This window comes from Ambystoma mexicanum, chromosome 7p (assembly GCF_040938575.1).
Source record: "Ambystoma mexicanum isolate Mex_15411 chromosome 7p, UKY_AmexF1_1, whole genome shotgun sequence".
Lineage (NCBI taxonomy): Eukaryota > Metazoa > Chordata > Amphibia > Caudata > Ambystomatidae > Ambystoma > Ambystoma mexicanum.
The window spans coordinates 890297239-890317286 of record NC_090939.1 but is presented as its reverse complement, the minus strand read 5'-3'; the positions used below and the strand labels follow the sequence as shown (position 1 = coordinate 890317286).

At 44.3% G+C, this 20048-nt stretch overlaps 1 protein-coding gene across 9 annotated transcripts in view; it reads right to left on the bottom strand.

The window, feature by feature from the left end:
- The window catches only part of DCUN1D2 (defective in cullin neddylation 1 domain containing 2), a 325754-nt gene that overhangs the window by 43539 nt on the left and 262167 nt on the right, over positions 1 to 20048 (bottom strand). For all 9 annotated transcript variants that reach the window (XM_069637140.1, XM_069637141.1, XM_069637144.1 and 6 more), the window contains one exon: positions 3551 to 3633. In XM_069637140.1, the coding sequence (XP_069493241.1) occupies positions 3551 to 3633 (83 nt within the window). The remainder of the gene's footprint in view (positions 1 to 3550; positions 3634 to 20048) is intronic.

Here is a 20048-nt window from a genome sequence, read left to right as displayed (position 1 = left end):
CAGAATACATTACATAATAACATTTCCAAACAGTAATTACCCGTCAGTGAATATGAGGTTCCGGTTTTCCCTTCTGAGAACCCTGGACAGATGGGGTCGGAGAAGAGGGTTAACAGAGAGAGTGTTATGTCCTTACAACATATCCTACATGTCCAAAGTCACTTAAACACTGGTTATCCACTTTCACATATACTAGACATTTGAGGCAATTGTATTTTAGGAGATTTCAGGTTGATGAAGTGAACATTGAAAGTGAGTGGTTTTGGGATAAGTAGATGGGCGGACAGAGTACACCCTTGTTGTTATCATTAGTAAACATGAACATTAGAGAAATGTTTTAATTATGAGAGGAATTGTGTACACTATGATTATACTATGGAATTAATTTGTATCTAAGATTTTAGTATGGTTTGATTTTATAGTGGAATATATGCATATATTTGATTTTGTATGTAGCTGAAATAATGTGTTAAAGTTTATTTAAACTAGTGACAAAAACAAATTTCAATTCCTACTGTTTGCGGACACAATATCAATGCAGAATATATGGTCCATCAAAAGCTGCAATTGGTAATTTTCAACTGGGTTCTGGAATAGCTGTACTGCCAGGGAAACTGCACACAGCTCAAAAATCTTAATGTGCAGTTTGGCTTCTTACATTATGCATTCTAATGACCAATAAAAGCTGACCTGTAATAACTGTACAACAGATGGACTTGGGGAACCTAACCGACCTGCAAAAATCAGGGATTTGTCACAGGTCACTCTACAAAAAGACCAATCATGAGTAAAATCACAACAAACCTCGGGGCTCCCTTGGTATAAAAGAGGCTGGGGAACATCAGTGTCACAAATCCATAGGAAGCAGAAGTACCCCTTAGAGCTCCCTGGAGAAGGAAGGAGAGCACCATCTGTAGATAGTAGTGGATTTATAGACACCCTTCTGCGTGAGATTTAGCAGCGTGCACGAGAGAGAGTCTCCATCAGAAGAGAAGACTGTTTGGAAGCAAGCTCACTAAAGCCCAGACTGCCTAAATGGAGAGCCCAAGGTCAAGGCTCTTCAACCGCAAACCTTTGGGAAAACGACAATAAGAATGACTGTTTAAAGGCATCCCAGCAGGATGCAGGCTTCCCGGAGGGACTTGGAGAGCTCATTGCTGCAACTTTTCACCAGCACCTCTAAAACACGAGGCAGCAACAACATTGCAAGTATAATAACCTGCTTAAGTGAAGGAAGTCAAAAATACCAGCCAATCTGCAAAACCCCTGGTTGGGTGAGGGGGGCAACTGAACATGATGCTCTAAAGACTGAAGAGTACCATTGGAGGAAAACCTGTGGCAAGACTCGATGCAGCAGGGTGGGTAGAATCCCTACATCCTGGAAAAGTCCTTGTTGAGAGGATGAGTACTTTTGAAACAACCCAATCTAACCACAAACACCTTAAGAGTGAATTGGAGAGCTAAAAGATGGAGCTTTCCATCAGCAAATATGAGGAGAAAGAAGATCCAAGCAAGACCTGTGGAAGGCAGAACAAATTGGCTGCCTGACAAGAGCCCACACGTGAGGAGGGCGAGAACACTCACCTACCACTAGACCCGATAGTTGTGCAAGAAATAGTCCAACTTTAAATTAACAAGAGGGGGCAGGAGAAAAGAATACTGCAAGCTAAAATATGTGAAAGACTGATCCCGCTAAACTGAATTCCTGGATGTTTGAATAACCACATTTTGGATTGGTCTTCTAGAATAGGGCAGCATTTTAGGGAATAGGTTTGCAACTTTTCCGATGGCTAAGGATTGGAGAATTTGTCCTTCCGTTCCCAGCGCATCCGCTCACGATGGCCGCCATAGAAAGGGAAAATAGACTCAGTTTTCTCTTCCTGGCAGCCATTTCCTTTGACATTTTTTTTTCTTTTCTTTTTTGTTCCGAAATGCTGCAGCGTTTCGGAACAGAAAAGAAGGTTATTAGTACCCCAGTCTTGCAGGCCGGGGTACTAATAACAATATGTCCTTCGCCGCTGGGGCATTACAGAGGCAGGTAATGCCCCGGGCCTTTGTTAACTATGGGGCCCGGGGCATTGCCTGACTCGGTCATGGCCCCGCGGCTCGGGAAATATTGCTTAATTAAACTACTCCCAGTAAGTAACCTTTTGTTTTGTACTTTTGCAGGGAGTGCCCCATGAGTATCCGAATACGTAAATCCCATGGCAGCATTTGTCTAGTCAGTGTTTGTAAACAAGTGGAGTGTGACAGGTCAGCTTATGTGTGTCTCAAACCTTCACAGTAATGGTCATAAGCTACTTCGAAGGACTTGAAGACTCACAAGAGGATGTAATACCTACAGTCTCAACTGCCATTATTAAGGGGTCATGTGGTCTGTTCTAGTTCTCTACTGCCTTCAACCCTGGACCCAATGAATTTCAAAGGGATTGTGCCATGACCCCCTCAATTTTCTCTGACTTTGGATTGTCGAATCAAGAATGGAAAGCTGTACAGAGGGTCTGTAGCTGGGGGCTAGTAAGATGCTGGCTTTTAAAACATAGCAATGATACAGCAACAACATCACTAAAGATTGAGTGAAATCCACTCCACGGTTTCTACTGATAAAAATTCATGAACTAATAGGAGTAGAGAAAAATAATATGTCACTGTGTGTTTGCCTTGCAATGCTGTAAGCCGTCAGTGGAAAGTGCAGTGCTTTATCTTTTGCAAAATTAACGAACCACCCTTTGCTTCTAGGTATGTTTCTTTTAGCTTGTACTCTTCTGCAGGTGGACAAAGATGTTAGTTTAATTATAAAAATGTTGACAACATTTATGTGATTGATGTATTCCACCTCAAATACTCCATCTAAAATAGGGCGGTCACCAGGCTTCCCGATTCTGTTTCAATGAGTTTCCATTTTCAAACTCAAATATATGTCACAATAAATGCGTGAGGGGAAGTTAAACTATTTAAGCTTGGTTTATATTTAAGAGGATGGCAAAAAGACTTCTATTCCAATCTGCATTCCAAAACTTCAGGAGTGGAAAAAAAAAAAATCAGAAACCTAGAAAAAGCCATTAATAAAAATGAAAAAATGGTCTGTGCAATTGCTTTTGATAATGCATAAAATCAGCACTACTAATTCACAAAACATGGCAATATACTCTAGGAGTGTATACCTTTCTAAAATGCCAGCATATGCAAGTACTGGCTTTTACTGACCAGTAGGAGCAAAGGTAAGTACAACATAAATGAAAACATTGAGAAAAAGAAAAGAACAAATAGAAGCAAGTCTTCATAGGACAGAAGACAACAAATATTAGGTAGCCCCGATTTCCTAACATTCTGAAAACAGCAATAGAAAAAAGAGCGCAAGCAACATACCATGAAGCACTTCTAAATTTGCCATTGATTTTAGGTAAGACAAGAAATGGAAAGAGATAGGATAGTAAAATAAAGGTTTTCCAAAACTTGCAGGCAATGAGTACAATCTGCTTTACAGTCAAACAGTCAGTTTAAGGTTCAAATCCAAAGTGGTCAGAGAACAAAAGATAGATATACGTACCAATAAAAATGTATTCCATAGATCTAAAAATTTAAATCGTCCCGACAAAACTAAATTCCAATATGCAATCGCCATTTCTAAATCTGAGAAAGAAGAAATAGAAATATTTTAATTGAAAGCATGAGCATTTACACAACTACCAAAAACTGAATTTATGTTTTGCATCAAAAGATCACAAATCTGGTATTTAAAAGAGGCTAATTAGGCACTATGGTAGATCAGAAACAGGAGACAGACAATGAGACATGCTTTCCAACTCTTAATTCATTTTTTTAAAAGCCTAACCTCCCCCAAAATCTAGGATTCGCAACACTATTCTAAACAAAAACGAGAAAGAAAAAAAAACTTGCCAGGTCAGGATGTACAAAGTCATGTGTCCAGAAATCGTAATCTAACCTGGATTATTTCCTTAGCTTTTAAAGTGGAAATCACAAAACCACCAAGACATGTTCTGGGGAATTGTCCAAGGAAAGGGATGGCCAATGGCTTCCGGCCGCCTTCCCCTTTACCATAGGCCTTTGCCCATGTTCACAGTTCCAGTTTATATAGTTCGTAGACTGCTAGAATGCCGTCCATGCTCCAGCCAGGTCTCTCTTCCTTTTCAAACGTACAAGTCTCACAGGCTTTCTCCCTTGGGGAGACTGCCTCTTGTTCCACCACTCAATGTTTCTCTTAGTCTCTTCATTCCCATTCTGGGGATTTTTTCCTTCCAATTCCCCACTCTGGGGATTGCCTCTTCCCCAACTGTGGAGCACTCTTCCTTCTCGCTCCCCACTTACAGGGTTCCTTCTTTCTCTCATCACTTAGGGCTTCTCTGTGCTCTCCCCCCACTCCAGGGTCGGTCTCATTCTGTCTATTCACTTTGGGCCTCCTTTCTCTCCCCCACTCTGGGGCTTGCCTGCTCTTTCCCCGCTACACGGTTTGGCTTTCTCTTCTCAGTCTTGCTGCCCACCTCCCTGCCAGAACTGTGTACCTGTTTCTACTGAGTGGGGCTCCTTGAGAGGGGTGTGTGGTCTGTCGTGCACAGAGCTGCTTAGGCCACTGACTGCTTCTTTCCCGCTCACTTCGGGTGGGATTGTGTACCCGAGACGCCTCATCTGACTTCACGCTCAGAGGTTACTCTTCATTTGCATTGTCGAACCAGACTCTTACAGTTACTCATCGTGTGTCTTACGATCGGGATGCCGCCTACAACGTTTCCGCTCTCTCCAACCAGCCACACCACCTCTGAGCCGTATGGCTCAATTGAATTCTATGCGCTACACCAAGCTCCTTTTCCGATTGGTTCTCTCTATGATGCTCCTCTAGGGGACCATTATATTCGCTGCACAGCAGTTTTCCAGGAGGACTGGGAACAGTTGTAGCCAGAAGCTGAATCAGCCATTACGAAAGGGATTATAGGGTCATCCTACACCTTAGCACCCACATATCCCATAAAGATGGGAGTGTCTGGGGAAGGTATGGTGACTTCGGCCACTCTTTTGGGTTTTCCTGCCCCCCCGTAAGGGGATGGTGGATTACCTCCACAGGGATCCCACTTACCCTATACTCTAGGGGGTGTTAAGCATAGTGGGCTTAATTTCCTAATCCCAAAGGGGTGGCTCCCACTTGGGGAGAGATCTCCTTGGAATCGTCACAGCAGGTTCAATACATTTCCAGTTGTGACCAATAAATCCAAGCTGCACCTCATCCCAAACAAATATACTACTTGTTAATTTGCGTCATTGGCATTTGGCTGCTACACAAAATCAAAGCCGCAGTTAAAGAGGAGTCTCAAAACAGACGTACATTGTCAACATTATTGCTACTTTCCATGGTAATATTGTACTGTGATCTACAGGATGCAACTAGAATACACAGGAGAAAAAGTGCATGTAGCTTTACCCACTTAAATTTCTTGCTGTGCCATAATAAAAAGCAGGCAAAGGGTTGGCAGCAGTTCTGCAAACTGAACTGGGCAAAGAAAATAGCTGTCTCATATGTTGGATATTCGCCATCATGACCTGGCCACCCATTGCTTATCACAACGTATCTCTGGATTTACACTGTCCATCAAGCAAGGGCTGCTTGTTTACTGGGATGGCTCGTCTCATTCTAATTAGATTTACAGGACTCCTACTCGATCCTCTTTCCTCTACTTCCTAGAGGTCGCCTTGAAGACATGGGTGGGCAGCTAGCATAAGCCTAAAGTAGGCCAGGGTTAAATGAGGACCTTTTCAAGGACCCATGGCCATGTACCAGCCCTGTATGCCCTGTTGTGAAATAAATATATATATATATTTTTTTCTTTTAAAATGGTCGGTGGTCGTTGCGTGCATTGGAGCTTGTCCCTAAAGTGTGAGCCCTAAGAATAACGTGCCTGCTTTTTTCTGGCTGGATTGCGGCTGATGGGCGAGATTCTTTTTCAAAGGGGGCCTTGCAAGACACTATTCCAATTGAACCACAGCAGATGTTACCTGGATTTTTAAAGTTATCTTCAGAACCGCAGAGTGGATAGGCTAGGCTGTGCATCAAAAATGGGACAAGCGAAGGGGAATGGAGTTATCAACAAACATGATTTCATTGTTCATCGCATTTAGTCAGGGTTATCAATCATCCAGTCCTGGAGCAAACAGCCCGTCATCTGATGCTGGTAATCCATGGAGCCCACCCTGGAGAAGAAAGGCAATCTGCATATCATGCCCATTTGGTTGAAAAGTAGCTTTGTGCAACATAACGAGATCATCCAAAGCTTTAAAAAGCGCATTTAATATCTACAATTAAAGAATGGAGCCAATCTGTATACACAAACTAGAGGTTTTGAAAGGGAAGGGCCTGACCATTCTCCCTTTCTTCGAGGAAGGATGAGATTAGCTACAGGGTAGATATTCCAAAGGTGTACACAAGCAGACCGGATGAGTGGCACGATTAACAGTATGAAAAGCAGGGGATAGAACCAGAAGGATAACAATGGTCCGGGTACTGACATCCAGGGAATGTATGATTTTGTCACACCAGGGCCCGAGGCATGCCTATTCAGTAGATCTGGAAGGCCTGAAACACGATTAATGATTAGGCAGGAGGTTGTGTGACTCGTAACCAAGCAGTCGAGTCACTACCTTCTCAATGATTTAGCCAATGAAAGTTGTGTTGACAATCGGACGATAATTTACTGTAATGCTGTAAACATCTTAAGTAGAGAGTTAATGCGTAATTTCTCTAAAGCACGAGGTTAGTCACTGTTTACAGCGAGCCATAAACCAGGGCTATTAAGGCTACAGCAAGGAGATGTTGTCCTCGATAGGTTTGCCGGCGCTGGTCACTGTTCGGAAGCAGCTCATGTTTTTAACTAGCATAATCTGACAGACTCGAATGAAGGGAGGAAAACCGAGAAGGCAAACAATCTAGTCTAGTCTGAGGTGAATAGGATGATGGCTTCTACTTTATCAACAAAACAAGAGAAGAGGCTGGCAACAAGAGGTTGGGAGGCAATTGTGGAGGAAGCACATTCCAAAAGTCAGAGGTGATTGTAAATCATGAAAAGTTCAGCAGATGGGTTGGAAGAGGTTAGCCAAAGTTTGTATGCAGTACCCTTTGGGACCACTACACACAAATATGACTCCAGGTGTAAGCAAAACCAACCTTTGGTATAAATGTGTACTACACAGTTTTGGTAGCGGAGCTAAGCAGCTAGGCCTATCTCAAGAGGGGAATGTGAGCAGTAATGAGGTCACACAGAGGTCTACAATCACAAGTGTTCAAGTAAACTCTTACACCCAAGGGTTCTTTGATAAATACTTATTAATTTATCTGTCAGTTATAAAACATTCATAAGAAGGAGGCAATATAATCACACACAAATATACTTCAATACTATTTCAGAATACTTTCCAAGAGGAGTAAAAGGCGAATTCAATTGGCTAGGCCAAAGTCAATGGGCTAAAGTCTTGGATAGGATAAAGCAATTCTGGTAAGTAAACGGTTCTTGGAAGTAGTTTGTAAAAAGAAGAATCATATGTTGGGTTCACAAGCCAATTGGGCCTGTGAGTTGCAAAAGGTTTCAAGCACTTTCACTGCGAAAGGTAAGTACTCTCAGTCTATTTCACAGTACCTTAGTATGAAGCAAAAGATGCAGCTGAAGACGTTGGTTCCTGCCAGTTCCTGCAGAGCTCGCTGTTCCTGTGCCTCAGTCGTGTGGACAAGAGGGAGGACGTCGGGGGGGGGGGGATTCTTGCACTGCACTGGGACTGGTCAAAAGGCTGGCACTTGGCAAACTTCAATAAGTAACACAAACTGGTGTCCCTCTCCCTGGTTATAAGGTTTTCTGCAGCACTCTGAGGAAGATGAAACCAGCTCAGAGATAGGTAGCCAGGTGGCTTACTGTCAAGTTGATTGGTCCCACCAACTCAAAAGGGAGAAGTCGTCCTTGCAGGGGCTTCTCCATCGATGCAAACTTGGCAATTCAGACCTGCAGCAGGGCTTCACCAGGCAAACCAACGGTCCAGGAGTTGCAGCAGCCATCCTCTTCAAGCTCTCCTTCAGTTCCTTTGTTCCAGTGGTCGTCTCTGCCTTCCAAGCTAAGAGACTTGCCTTTTATTCAGTTCCCTCCAATTCATTCCAGCCTAGCGGTCCCTCACCCAGCAGGGTGGCCGTCCTTGCCAGACAGTCAGCCAGCCAATCACCACAGAGTGCATTTGGGTCTCCTAGGAGACTAAGCACAGGGAGTTCTGGCCACCTCCCTCACTTCCTGCCCACCCAAGACACTTGGGCGCCAGAGGTGGTCCTCAGTCCTGAAGCCTGCCAAAAGGTGAATGAACAAAGACCAAACCTTGTTTGGCGCGCAGAGCGAACTCTAGAAGAACCTTTCCACAAAGAAATGGCGAAAAGAGAAGACCGGGAACTGTTTTTACAGAGGGGGCTCAGACGCCATCTTGAAAAACATGGCTCATGTGATTTAACGCTACCGGCGCTCGCGATCCGGAAAAATCATGGTAGTTCAGCCATTCGGAGAGTAAAGGGTAGCATTTGACTGCTACATAATTATCTAGACACAGGGGATACTAAGTAACCCCTCCAGCACTCTATTGTAAGATAGGGTGTGCTGGGTCTAGGAATGTAAAAGACTTTACTAGTCAATTTCACTCTACTTACTCTGGGAAACAGTAGTTTATCCCAGAGAAGGTATTTAAACCTTGGGAAAGCCTGAAAAGGTTTCCCTGTGCCAATGCACTAAGGGTGCTGTGTGGCACAAATGAAAAGATGATGTCTATGGAGTTGGTTAGACTCCATAACCAAAAGAAACACAAGAGTAAAACACATTTCATAATACATGAGAGAGTGGGAAAAAGGGTCACACTCTCTCCAGGTAAAAAAAATCAAGTCGTCAAAATCCAGCAAAGTTGCTGGGGGTCTCTAAGGTGAAGTGAATTAGAACATTTATGATAATTCTCCCTAACAGAAGACATGGCAGTGCGATAGTAAATAAGATATTTCTTCTCCTACAGAATAAAAGCATGGTAACCCTTTTGATGTTATATGCAAGCTTTTTGTCGACTGGGTTGTTGGTTTTGCACCAACTTTCAAGGATTCTGTTCTTTCTTTCAAGTGCAACAACTTACAGGCCAAGCACAAATTAGTTTTAGGAGGAGGCTTGAGCTTTTATCTTTAATCTCAGGAGCAGCACAGCCCTGTCCCACATTAAAGTTGTGTTTTGCTTTAAGTAGGGCTTTAAGCACCTCGGGACTCACTAAGGAACCCTTCTAGGCTTAAATTAAACCATTTAGCCCACTTTTCTACAGTTAATTATGAAAATGAATTAGTCGCAGAAGAAATCGTGTAGCTAAAAGAATCGCAGGTAATCTCCTTAAAACAGCACAAGCTCTTCCAACTGTACCCCTCAATCAAGTCAAAGTCATACTTGGATAGACAAGCCCAAATGTCTTCTCCATATACCACTAGGGGCAGCTACATTACATCCCTAGGTAATTACTAATGGATTAATTGTGCACACAATTGTTTCTTAGGTGCGTTCAGCTCACCAACAGTAGCCATCACTACTTTTAAATGGTGCAAAGCAAGTACTCCATGTTCAAAGTATTAGAAAATGAACCGCCAAAATAGGTATGTTCACAAACCACTACGGATATTTACACCATTACACATCAATTAAAATAATGTTTCACTTTCCCTATGAGTACTGATATAAAATGTGAGCATATTAATAACCTGCTGCAACTATTGTGTGTGGGGGCCTGCTGACCAGACAGATTTATGTGGAGCATTTTTGCCTTTGGCTAACAGTTGGAATGCTCCCAAATACAGGTCAAATAGCAATGGTTGAAAAACAAACCTCTGCTCCAAACCATATAGGTTTTAATAATGTTTTAACTTTCTCCCAAGTGTCATCCTCATCAAGTTTTCTAGGAACACTAAGCTATGGGTTCACAAGGTGATTCAGAACGCTCCACTTTAATCCCCTTGCCTAGAACAGTAAAGGGATTACATCAAGAATGGTGCAAGTACCCCTGCACATCACTCGGGCACTGCTTCTAGGACCATGACCACATGTCCATTATCTTTGGTATACTGTATTTAAATACAAAAGCCAACAATAATTAGATTCTAGCATGTAAAAATATCTTCTGAGAAGAATCTTCAGACAAAGACGAACACTGTATTGGATAAGTGGAAAGGGGTTATGATGGTAAAAAAGAAATAAAGCTTGGGATAGAGAAAACAGTATGGAGAAAAACGCTGAGGTATCAATTCCCTCTACACCACCCGTTAAAGACAACCAGGAAAGGTAAAGAATGTGTTAAGCCAAAAGAGAATATTGAGCAGTCATTTGGAAAGGCATACTTATTTATTTTTTCAAATAATATTTTCACACACACACACCTTATCAGACCCACAAGACCAAACATCTACATCCTTTTGATATTGGACCAGTCTTGCACAGCCATTCATCAGTAGCTTATTACATCTCTCCAAGAAAAGTCATAAACCTCATTTTCTGAAGCACTCCAATACAGACTCAATTCAGTTTCATAAAACACACATTTTACTTAAATAGGACCCACCCGAGTGCCCAGAGACCCTATTGTAGGGCATGTTGCACTGCAAGAATGCTTTAGTACAAACATTTGTTCAATGTCCAATCAACAAATATAAAAATAACACTGTGCAATTAATACAATGCAGGGAAAACAGTCACAAATATTGTGCAATTAATACAATGCAATTTAAAGTGGTCTTGGTTAGCACTCCTGTGCCATTTTGGCAGCATCATCGTGCATGGCCCTGCAAAAAAAGAGAAGAGAATTGGTTGTTATAGGGACAGGGGGCGAAGGCATGTGCCAATCCTGAAGTGTTGAAGTGGGGCGATATAAAGTAACTGCTACCCGAGTGTCATATGAAGCTATGTGGTTATTTGTGGGGGCATTTGGAAGTGTGTTCCATCTGGAGAAGAGGGCACAAAATCAATCAACTTGAATGTCAGCACTGAAACTGGGTTGGTTGCCTGGAGCGGGATGACAGGACTACAGAAGTTGATTAGAGGCAGTGTAGCTCAATTAGTGCAGTATGTTATAGCCAATTTGATGTGTTAGAGGCGTCATTGTGCGATTAGTGTTAGGTGGTAAGAGATGGAGGTATTACTCAATTAAAACATCAGGAGTGCCTGGAAGGTCTCGTGCTAGTTCTAGTGTGTATACATCTAAATGATTTGATAATATAAAAGCTAAACAGCATTGATTCCCAATGGTGTTTTAATATCTTAGTATCCTATCAGCCAACACACGTTTCGACCCCTTCTGGGTCTTTTTCAAGGCAGTAACAATTGGAAAGTTACATATACACCAAGAAAAAATAAAATCATTGTGTTAAATAACTCAACCCAAATGAAGTTCTAGTCCAAGGTGATAAATCATTCCTATACAACACCCAAATCATCCAGTAACATCGGTTTGGAGAATTTGACCCATTCGCACTTACTATTATCATTGGAGGATACTGAAAATATTTGCAAGGAAGATGTCATTGCTTATCTAGACAGATTAATTATGCATGAATGTTCTGGAGCTTAAGAAAGTCAACATTTCCTCCCAGCATTCAAGGTGAAAATTGCATAGATGCTTTCCACAAAACGGTCACAGGCTTGCACTGTCCTGAATTATTTACCTCCTACCTCTCAGGCAGACACCAGGTTGTACAGATGAACTTAATGCATTCTTACCGACTCCAGTTCTCCTGCGGAGTCCGTCGAGGATCCATCCGTTCACCTTTCATTTTTTAACCTTTACATGGAGTCTCTGGGCACTCTCCTCAAAGATCCCAATATAGCCATCCACCAATACGAGGCAGATACTCAGTTGTACATGAGAGTAAATAGCATGCAGGACATAATTTGTCTCTGCAATTACCTAGCCATCATTCAGTCCTGGATGTCGACCTGCCTAACTCAAACTATACCCGTCCAAGACTGAATTCGTCCTCATCGGTCCGCCCACTAAAAAACAACTTGTCCAACAATGGCTCAATGATCTGCGTCTAGAAGGATTTGCTCCACAACTCTGATGTCACAAAATCTTTAGGCTTCACTACTGACAGCAATCAATCTGTCCAGAAACACATAACCAAGAAAGCCCTAATAGCCTGGCTCAGAATCTCTACCCTTTGAAAAATCAAACGCTTCCTCTAGCCACAAGACTTCCAGACCGTAGTGCAGGCCCTTGTGGTCTTGCATATCAAGGGGGGGAAACGCTCTCCCGACAGGGCTCCCAGCTGCTCACTTCGCTCCCCTAAAAGGAGTCCACCGTGATGCAGCACCTCTTATTACAGGAGCATGGACATTTGACCGAGTTGCACCCATCCTACGCAAACTACATTGGCTTCCCTTCGAAGTCAGGATACTGTTCAAGACTGCATGTATAATTTACTAAAAAGTCACGAGTAGCACACCAGCATATCTGGCGTCTAAGCTGCACATATCTGCGCAGCAAATCGACTAACCAGCTAATCACAACTCATCCGCAAAGAGGACCCGCAAACAATCCTTCGCCATGCACCCACCCTCTGTAACTCAATCGGTGTCAGCTCGGAATGCCCCTACAATTTTCCGATTTCATAAATCTCTCAAAACATGGCTCTTTCAACACCACCTGACCAAGGACTAATTGCAATGGACGCACCTGCCGACGTACAGACCTCACAGTACTGCGCTAATGTTAAAAGATGCCAGCCCAAATGACGCTAGCCACTCTCTGTACAGCGCTCCGCTGCTCTCCTGCTAGGTCTGCACGGTAAACAATAACATAAAAAAAAATAAACAAAATGAGCTGGGGACTGAACTTTTTGAACTGTTATCTCCAGGTGTAGAGTTCTTATATTTCTGATCCCATTGAAAAAGGGCCTGGAGAGACAACCCGAAAGCGCCCAATCTTTCAATGGAATGCAACTCCACTTCCTTTCTTGCTTTCATTTTTTAGCTTTAACACAGTGATTGACTGGCCCCTGGTGTTAGGGAGTCCATTGGAAAGGGGGAGCTTCCCTGCCAGACAGCAGACAGGGTAGGGAATGGAGGGTACTCTTCATGGGTGCCTAGAAAGAGTTGTGGATGTAAGCAATAAAGGTGTGAAAGGACTTGCAGCAGTACAATTGAGCAGAAATCAGATTCTTTCAGGAAAAGCTCGATCTTGCGTAAAGGTAATCCCTGAAGGATTCTGTGGAATAATTCTTGACAATGAAAGGGGAAGTTTACCCTACAATTCACACCAGGGAGTGGTAAAACCTATTTTGTAAGCTCCAAAATACTATTGACTGTTTTGACGAATCGGGAATATTCGTCCTCTCATCATGATGAAGCCACCCCCTTTGAGGCTAGTGAGGTGAGCCCGCTCCGCAACACCCTTTCTAGGGGTCTGGGCAAGTGGGGTCTCGCTGGGAGCGACTCCCCTTCCAAAAGGGAAGTCCCTATGCAGGACACAAAATCTGCATATATGGGACATCCTTCCAATAACAACACAATTTCCTCTGTTTCGCCTATAAGCAATGTTGAAAACCAGCACACTTTCTAAAGGAAAAAGGAATATCCCTTTAAGAAGAAACTAGTATGAAAGTGGCATGAGTAGACCAAAGAGGAGGAGAAAGAATGGTGCACAGTGGAAACCCCCCGGCATCAGAACACCGTCGAGAGGTGGCGCACTATTGAACCACAGAATTACGAGCAGCTGAGAGCGCCAAGCACAATCTCCAGAGACTTGGCGAAGCAGACAACAGCTAACCCATTATCAGGCCAGAGTTTAAAGATCCGTCTGACGAGGTGGCATAACCATGGAAGTACTGTGGTAGGTGAGGTGCCCGTCTAACACAGAAACTTGGACAACAGGGAGTGTTGACAGCTCCCCTCCACCATTGTTCGTTGAACGCGGTCAGCTGCAGAGATGTGCCAGTACGTATATGAATCCTGAAAGGAAGAAGCGAGAAAGCAAACAAATCTACAGCCAAGCCCCGTACCTGTAAACAAAAGGTAGAGGGGTGAACTGTAGACGCAGGAGGCCCACCAGGGCCAGAAGTAGTAAAGAGAAGGGACTGATTGCGATAAGGGCCATAATGAAACAGTAAAACTTGCTATCTGAGGAAATTCGAAAATCTAAATAAGGAGGATTGTGAATCATTAAGAAAGTGGCAACAAATATCCTGGGTGAGAGAAACACACAAGGTAATTCCACAAGATAGAATTACTGAAGAGTGGGGAGACCACCTATTGAGAATCTATCGAAAGTGTTGTGAGCTAGAAGTGCAGAGTAAACCAAGCAGGGGGGAGAGAGTGGATTTAAAAGACACCAAGAGTGGGGAACTCTGAGCCCTAATAAAACAAGGAAAAGGGAGGTGCTTAAGAGAAGATCGTGAAGAAACGATTGATAAGTGTCATTATCAGGCAGGCAGCCCTACGAACAGTTGGGAGGGTTACATGTGATTTTACTGAAGTAAAATGCAGAGTGAAGTTTTAACGAGGTTAAAAATGCAGAAAAAATATCTATTTTTACATTTTTTTTAATTTGGGGATCCCCCCCATTTACCTACCCTTTTAACCCCATCCCCACCCATTTTAACCCCTTACTCCACTACTATATGGGATACATTACTAACCGTAATCGTATTTCTGATGCTTGTATCTGCTTAGATACACATGCTGTACATATGCCGACATCTAGTGGAAGCTGCGGAGTATTACAGTTTGTTTTTCGAAACTCGAAAATCGACATCGACACACAGCGTGCCAGTAATACTATCCCTAGTGTGACGTCCACTGTACCCATGATCCCTCACGCGTCTAGGACCCTCAGATTGTATTTTTTATTACATGAGGTAGCATGAGGAGTAGGGCAAGTACAGATAATCCAAGCAGACAGATGGATAACACTACAAGCATCCATGCGCCTTCTCTCAGAGGGGAGGAAGGGTGGGTCGCATGTGAATCTAAGCAGATACAAGCATCAGAAATACGATTACGGTGAGTAATATATCCCTTCTGAGGCTTGTGGAATCTGCTTAGATCACATGATGTGCATAGATTAGCGGGCAGTGTTAGGAGGTGGGATGTGAGAAGGGTTATGAGCAAATAAATGTCTTAAAACCGCTTGTCCCACTTGAGTATCTGTCTTGGAATGGGTGTCAATGTAGTAGTGCTGAGTAAAAGTGTGAATAGAGCTCCAAGTAGCTGCTTTGCAAATGGTGTTAAGGGGTACATTTGCAATGAAAGCCAGAGTGGCCCCAATGCCTCTAGTAGAGTGGGCTCTTGGCGTGAAAGGCAGAGTTTTTTCAGAAAGAGTAACACAGCTGGATACAGTTAACAATCCACTTAGAGATGGCACCTTTAGAGACGCGATCTCCCTCTCTGCCTGTAGCTACGGAGACAAAGAGCTGATCTGTTTTCCTTAGCGGTCTGGTTTTGTTTACATAGTAGAGGACCGCCCTACGCACATCTAGGGTGTGTAGTTTCCCCTCAGCCAAGCTTTGTGGGTCTTGGAAGAAAGCCGGAAGCTCGATGGACTGGTTCACGTGGAATTTAGAAATAAACCTAGGTGAGAACCTAGGGTGTGTACGTAAAACCAGTTTATCTTTATGAACTGTAAAGAATGGATCCTGCACTAACAGAGCCTGAATTTCACTGACCCTTCTTATAGATGTTATTGCTACTAAGAAGGCCGTATTATAAGTCAGGTGTTTGAGACTGCTTTTATGCATGGGTCCGAATGGGGGGGGCCAATGAGTTTAGATAGCACCACGTTAAGGTCCCATCCTGGTGGTGGGTTTCAAATAGGAGGGTGAAGTCTCTTTACGCCTTCCATGAAAGCTTTAACCACTGGTATCTTCCACCACGACACCTTGTTATGGGATGTGGTGTATGCTGACAGCACTGCCAGGTGTACCTTCAGTGAGTTAAATACCAGTCCTGCATCCAGCAGGTGGGGCATGTATGTGACAATTGTGGAAGGAGTGCAATCAACTGGGTTGACTTGCTTATTCTGGCACCAGATAACGAATCGGTTCCATTTGTCAAAGTAGCAGTGCCTCGTGTTTGGCTTCCTAGATTCTTTTAGGATGTCCATACATCTCTGTGGTAATTTGAGATGTCCGAAATCTATGACCTCAGGAGCCTTGCTGCTAGGTTCATTGAGTTGGGTTGAGGATGCACGGTTTGACCTTGGTGCTGGGACAGTAGGTTGTACCAGCCCAGGAGTTTGATGGGTTCGCACACCGCTAGTCTGCATAGGTGTGGGAACCACGGTTGTCTCGCCCACATGGGAGCAACTAGGACGAGCGTCATTGACTCTCTGTTCATCTCGTTGACCACCTTCCTGATGAGGTGTTGGTGGAAAAGCGTACGCAAACATCCCTGACCAGTTCATCCACAGGGTGTTCCCCTGGGAGTCTGGCTAGGGGAACCTGGATGCAAATCCTGGGCACCGTCTGTTTTTGCTTGTGGCGAATAGGTCTATAGTGGGGAAACCCCACTGAGAGAAGATATCTTCTACGATTTCTCTGTGTAGACACCATTCGTGTTCCTCTGGGAGGGGATCTCCGCTCAAAGCATCCGCCAGAGAATTGAGATCCCCTGGAACATGTTGAGATGACAGGAAGATCTTCTGTCTGAGTGCCCATATCCAAATTTTCTGGGCAAGCTTGGACAGATTTGGCAAACGAGTCCCTCCTTGCTTGTTTAGGTAAAACATGGCTGTAGTGCTGTCCGTCTGGATCTGCACCGACAGATTCAGCAGGTAGGGCTTGAACGCTTTAAGCGCTCTGAATACTGCCAGAAGCTCTAGCAGGTTGATGTGATTCTTGGCCACTGAGTGAGACCAGAGACCCTGAGCTGTGTGGTGGCGGTGGTGAGCTCCCCACCTTGTCAGGCATGCATCGGTTGTGACTACCGCCTGTATCTCGGGATCGTAAAAGGGTATCCCCTTGGACAGATTTTCTCTTGTCCACCAATGAAGGCTTTGTACCAGTGTTGGCGAAACGACCACTAGATCGTCCCACTGACCACTTGCCTGAGACCACTGTTTCACCAACCATTCCTGCATGGGACGCATGCGCAGGCGCGCCTGGGGGACCAGGTAAATGCATGACGCCATCATGCCCAGCAAACTCATTGCTTTGCGTACCGTTATCTGGCGACCAGCCTGATATTGCGGAATTTGCAGCAGTATATTCCGAATTCTTTCCTCCGATGGAAAGGACAACCCCTCTTGCGTATCTAGGATAGCTCCTAGGAACTGTTTGGAGGTGCTTGGCACCAGACTTGACTTCTTCTCGTTTATTGAGAAACCTAATTCGGAGAGGAGGTCGATCGTCCTTTGAATGTTTGTTCTGCAAATTACTGGGGTCTCCCCCGTGTTGAGCCAGTCGTCCAGGTAAGGGTACACCGGGATTGACTCCCTACATAAGTGTGCCGCGCCACCGCCAGTGCCTTGGTGAATACCCTTGGAGCCAAGGCTATCCCGAAGGGCAGTACCTTGAACTGGTAGTGCCAACTGTCCACCTTGAAGCGCAAGTACTTTCTGTGCGCTGGGAACATGGAAATATGAAAATAGGCATCTTTCATGTCCAATGTTGCCATGTAATCCCCTTTTTTATGAGGGGGATTACCTCTTGGAGAGTAGTCGTGCAACATTTTTGGGGCTTGACATACTTGTTTGCAGGCCGTAAATCCAATACTGGGCGCATTGTCAAATCTTTTTTTGGCACAAGGAAGTAAGTTGAATAAATGCCCTTGTTTACCTGTTGTCCCGGGACGAGTTCTATCGCATCCTTTGCTAGAAGATTGACAATCTCCTCGAGAAGGATCTTCTGGTGGTCCAAAGAATGTATTCTTTGTCGTGGAGGGTGGTTTTGGGGACGCTCGAACAGTTTTATGCAGTATCGTGCGGACACACTGGACAGCACCCATCTGTCTGATGTGATCCCTTCCCAAGCTTGGGTGAAGTTGGAAATGCGTCCCCCTACTGGGGATGCGTGAGAAGGGACCCTGAACGGAGTGTCATTGTTTTGGTGGAGGCGTGCCGCCGCCTCTACTGGGGCTGCCTCTACCTTTACCACGTCCTCTCTTATTACCCCTCCCATAACCCTGGGTAGACTGCTGGCTGTTGTTGTTCCATTGTGTACCCTGCCCCTGGGAATAGTTAGACCCTCTGTGGGAATTTTGTCTGCGTGGGCGACGAAAATTGCCATTCCCTCTCTGGTTTGGGGGTTTATTGGTTAGTTGGCCTAGGGATTTGAGTATCTCATACTCGTCCTTGGCATTTTTCAGCGCGTCCTCGACCGCCTTTCCAAACAATAGATCCGGCTCCACCGGTTTATCTATCAATGATGCCTGGGTTTCGGCTTTGAACTCAGACTGTCGCAACCAGGTACTGGCGACAATGAAACCCACGACATGTGCAGAAAACATCATCCCATCCAAAATAATATTGGACAACACAGACATATTCGCCCCCACCTTGACAAAGATCAAAAATGCCTCTTTCAGAGATCAGAAAGATCCCGATGCCATCAAAAAGGTTACAGTAACCCCCCCTTATAAAAAAAAACAATCTAGACCAACAGGACCCGAATAACCTTAGACCCATAACTAACTGCAATTTCATCCTCAAAATCATGGAGAAGATCGCCACCATGCAACTTCAGACACATGTGGAGGAATCAAACTCCCTCCACCCACAACAGTCCGGTTTCCGCCCTGCCCAGAGTCCCGAGACAGCTATGTTAGATCTTTAGACCAAAATGCTTGGTATTATTGACAAGGATAAAACAGGCCTTCTCATCCTACTCTACCTCAGCGCCGCATTCGACCTCCTTGACCACAACTTACTCCAGAATGCTCTCAAAATGTCCACCAACTGCTCTGACGAAGCCATCAGCTGGATAATGTCATTTTTAAAAAACAGAATATCCAGGGTGCACTGGGGGGACAAATTCTCCTTGGAAAAAAATCCTTTGTGGAGTTCCCCAAGGGGCCAGCATGTCACCACTGCTGTTTAATCTCTACTTTAGGTACCTATGCCTCGTTCTCGACCATATCAACACATACTTCACTAACTACGCTGATGATACCCAGCTTGTATTTGAACTAAGTGGCAATTATCAGAAAGACAGCGAGCAACTTACCACGATATATAACCACGGGGAGCAATGGATGGACTCCAATTGGATGTGCCTTAACAGGAAAAAAACGGAGCTCATGATTTTCGGTTCAACCTCCGCCCGTGCTAAGTTATCCCCTTCCTACACATCCTTTCAGATCAAAGATACACCCATATCAGTCTTGAGCAAGGTTAAAACCCTCGGTATGCTGCTGGAAGCATCCTTGGGGACTGATGCTCAAGCACAATACATTAAAAAAAACTGTGCCTACCATCTACGACTGATAAAAGCCATCAGACCATTTATATCAGAGGACAACTGCGCGACCATAGCAAGAGCCACCATCCTGTCGCGCCTCGACTATGGGAACGCCTTAGTCCTGGGTGCCTCCAAACCGTGCCTACAAAGCTACCAAGTTGTACAGAACAACGCTGTCAGAATTATCAGGCTCAAATCCAGAACAGAGCATATCAGCAACTCCAGAAGGGAGCTTCACTGGCTGAAAAATGAAGATAGGGTGCACTTTAAGACCTTAACCATTGTGCATAGAAGCATTCACGGAAAGGCACCAACGTACCTAAAAATGAGGATCAAACCATACGTCCCAAATACAACACTGAGATCGTCGCGACTCGGCAAAATTGCCATAGCCCCACACAAACCTAAAAGCGGCATAGGCAGAGCCTTTCCGACCCTAGCTGCCAGTCTCTGGAACAACCTCACGGACCACCTAAGACTGGAACCCAACTACTCACTTTCGTAAAATGGTAAAAACCCACATATTCAAATAATCTCCCATTTTAGAGTCATTTCTTGTGTTCGTCTCGTCCTATCCGTCCCACTACCTGTTTGTTCTGTCTTCTCGTGTTCTTGT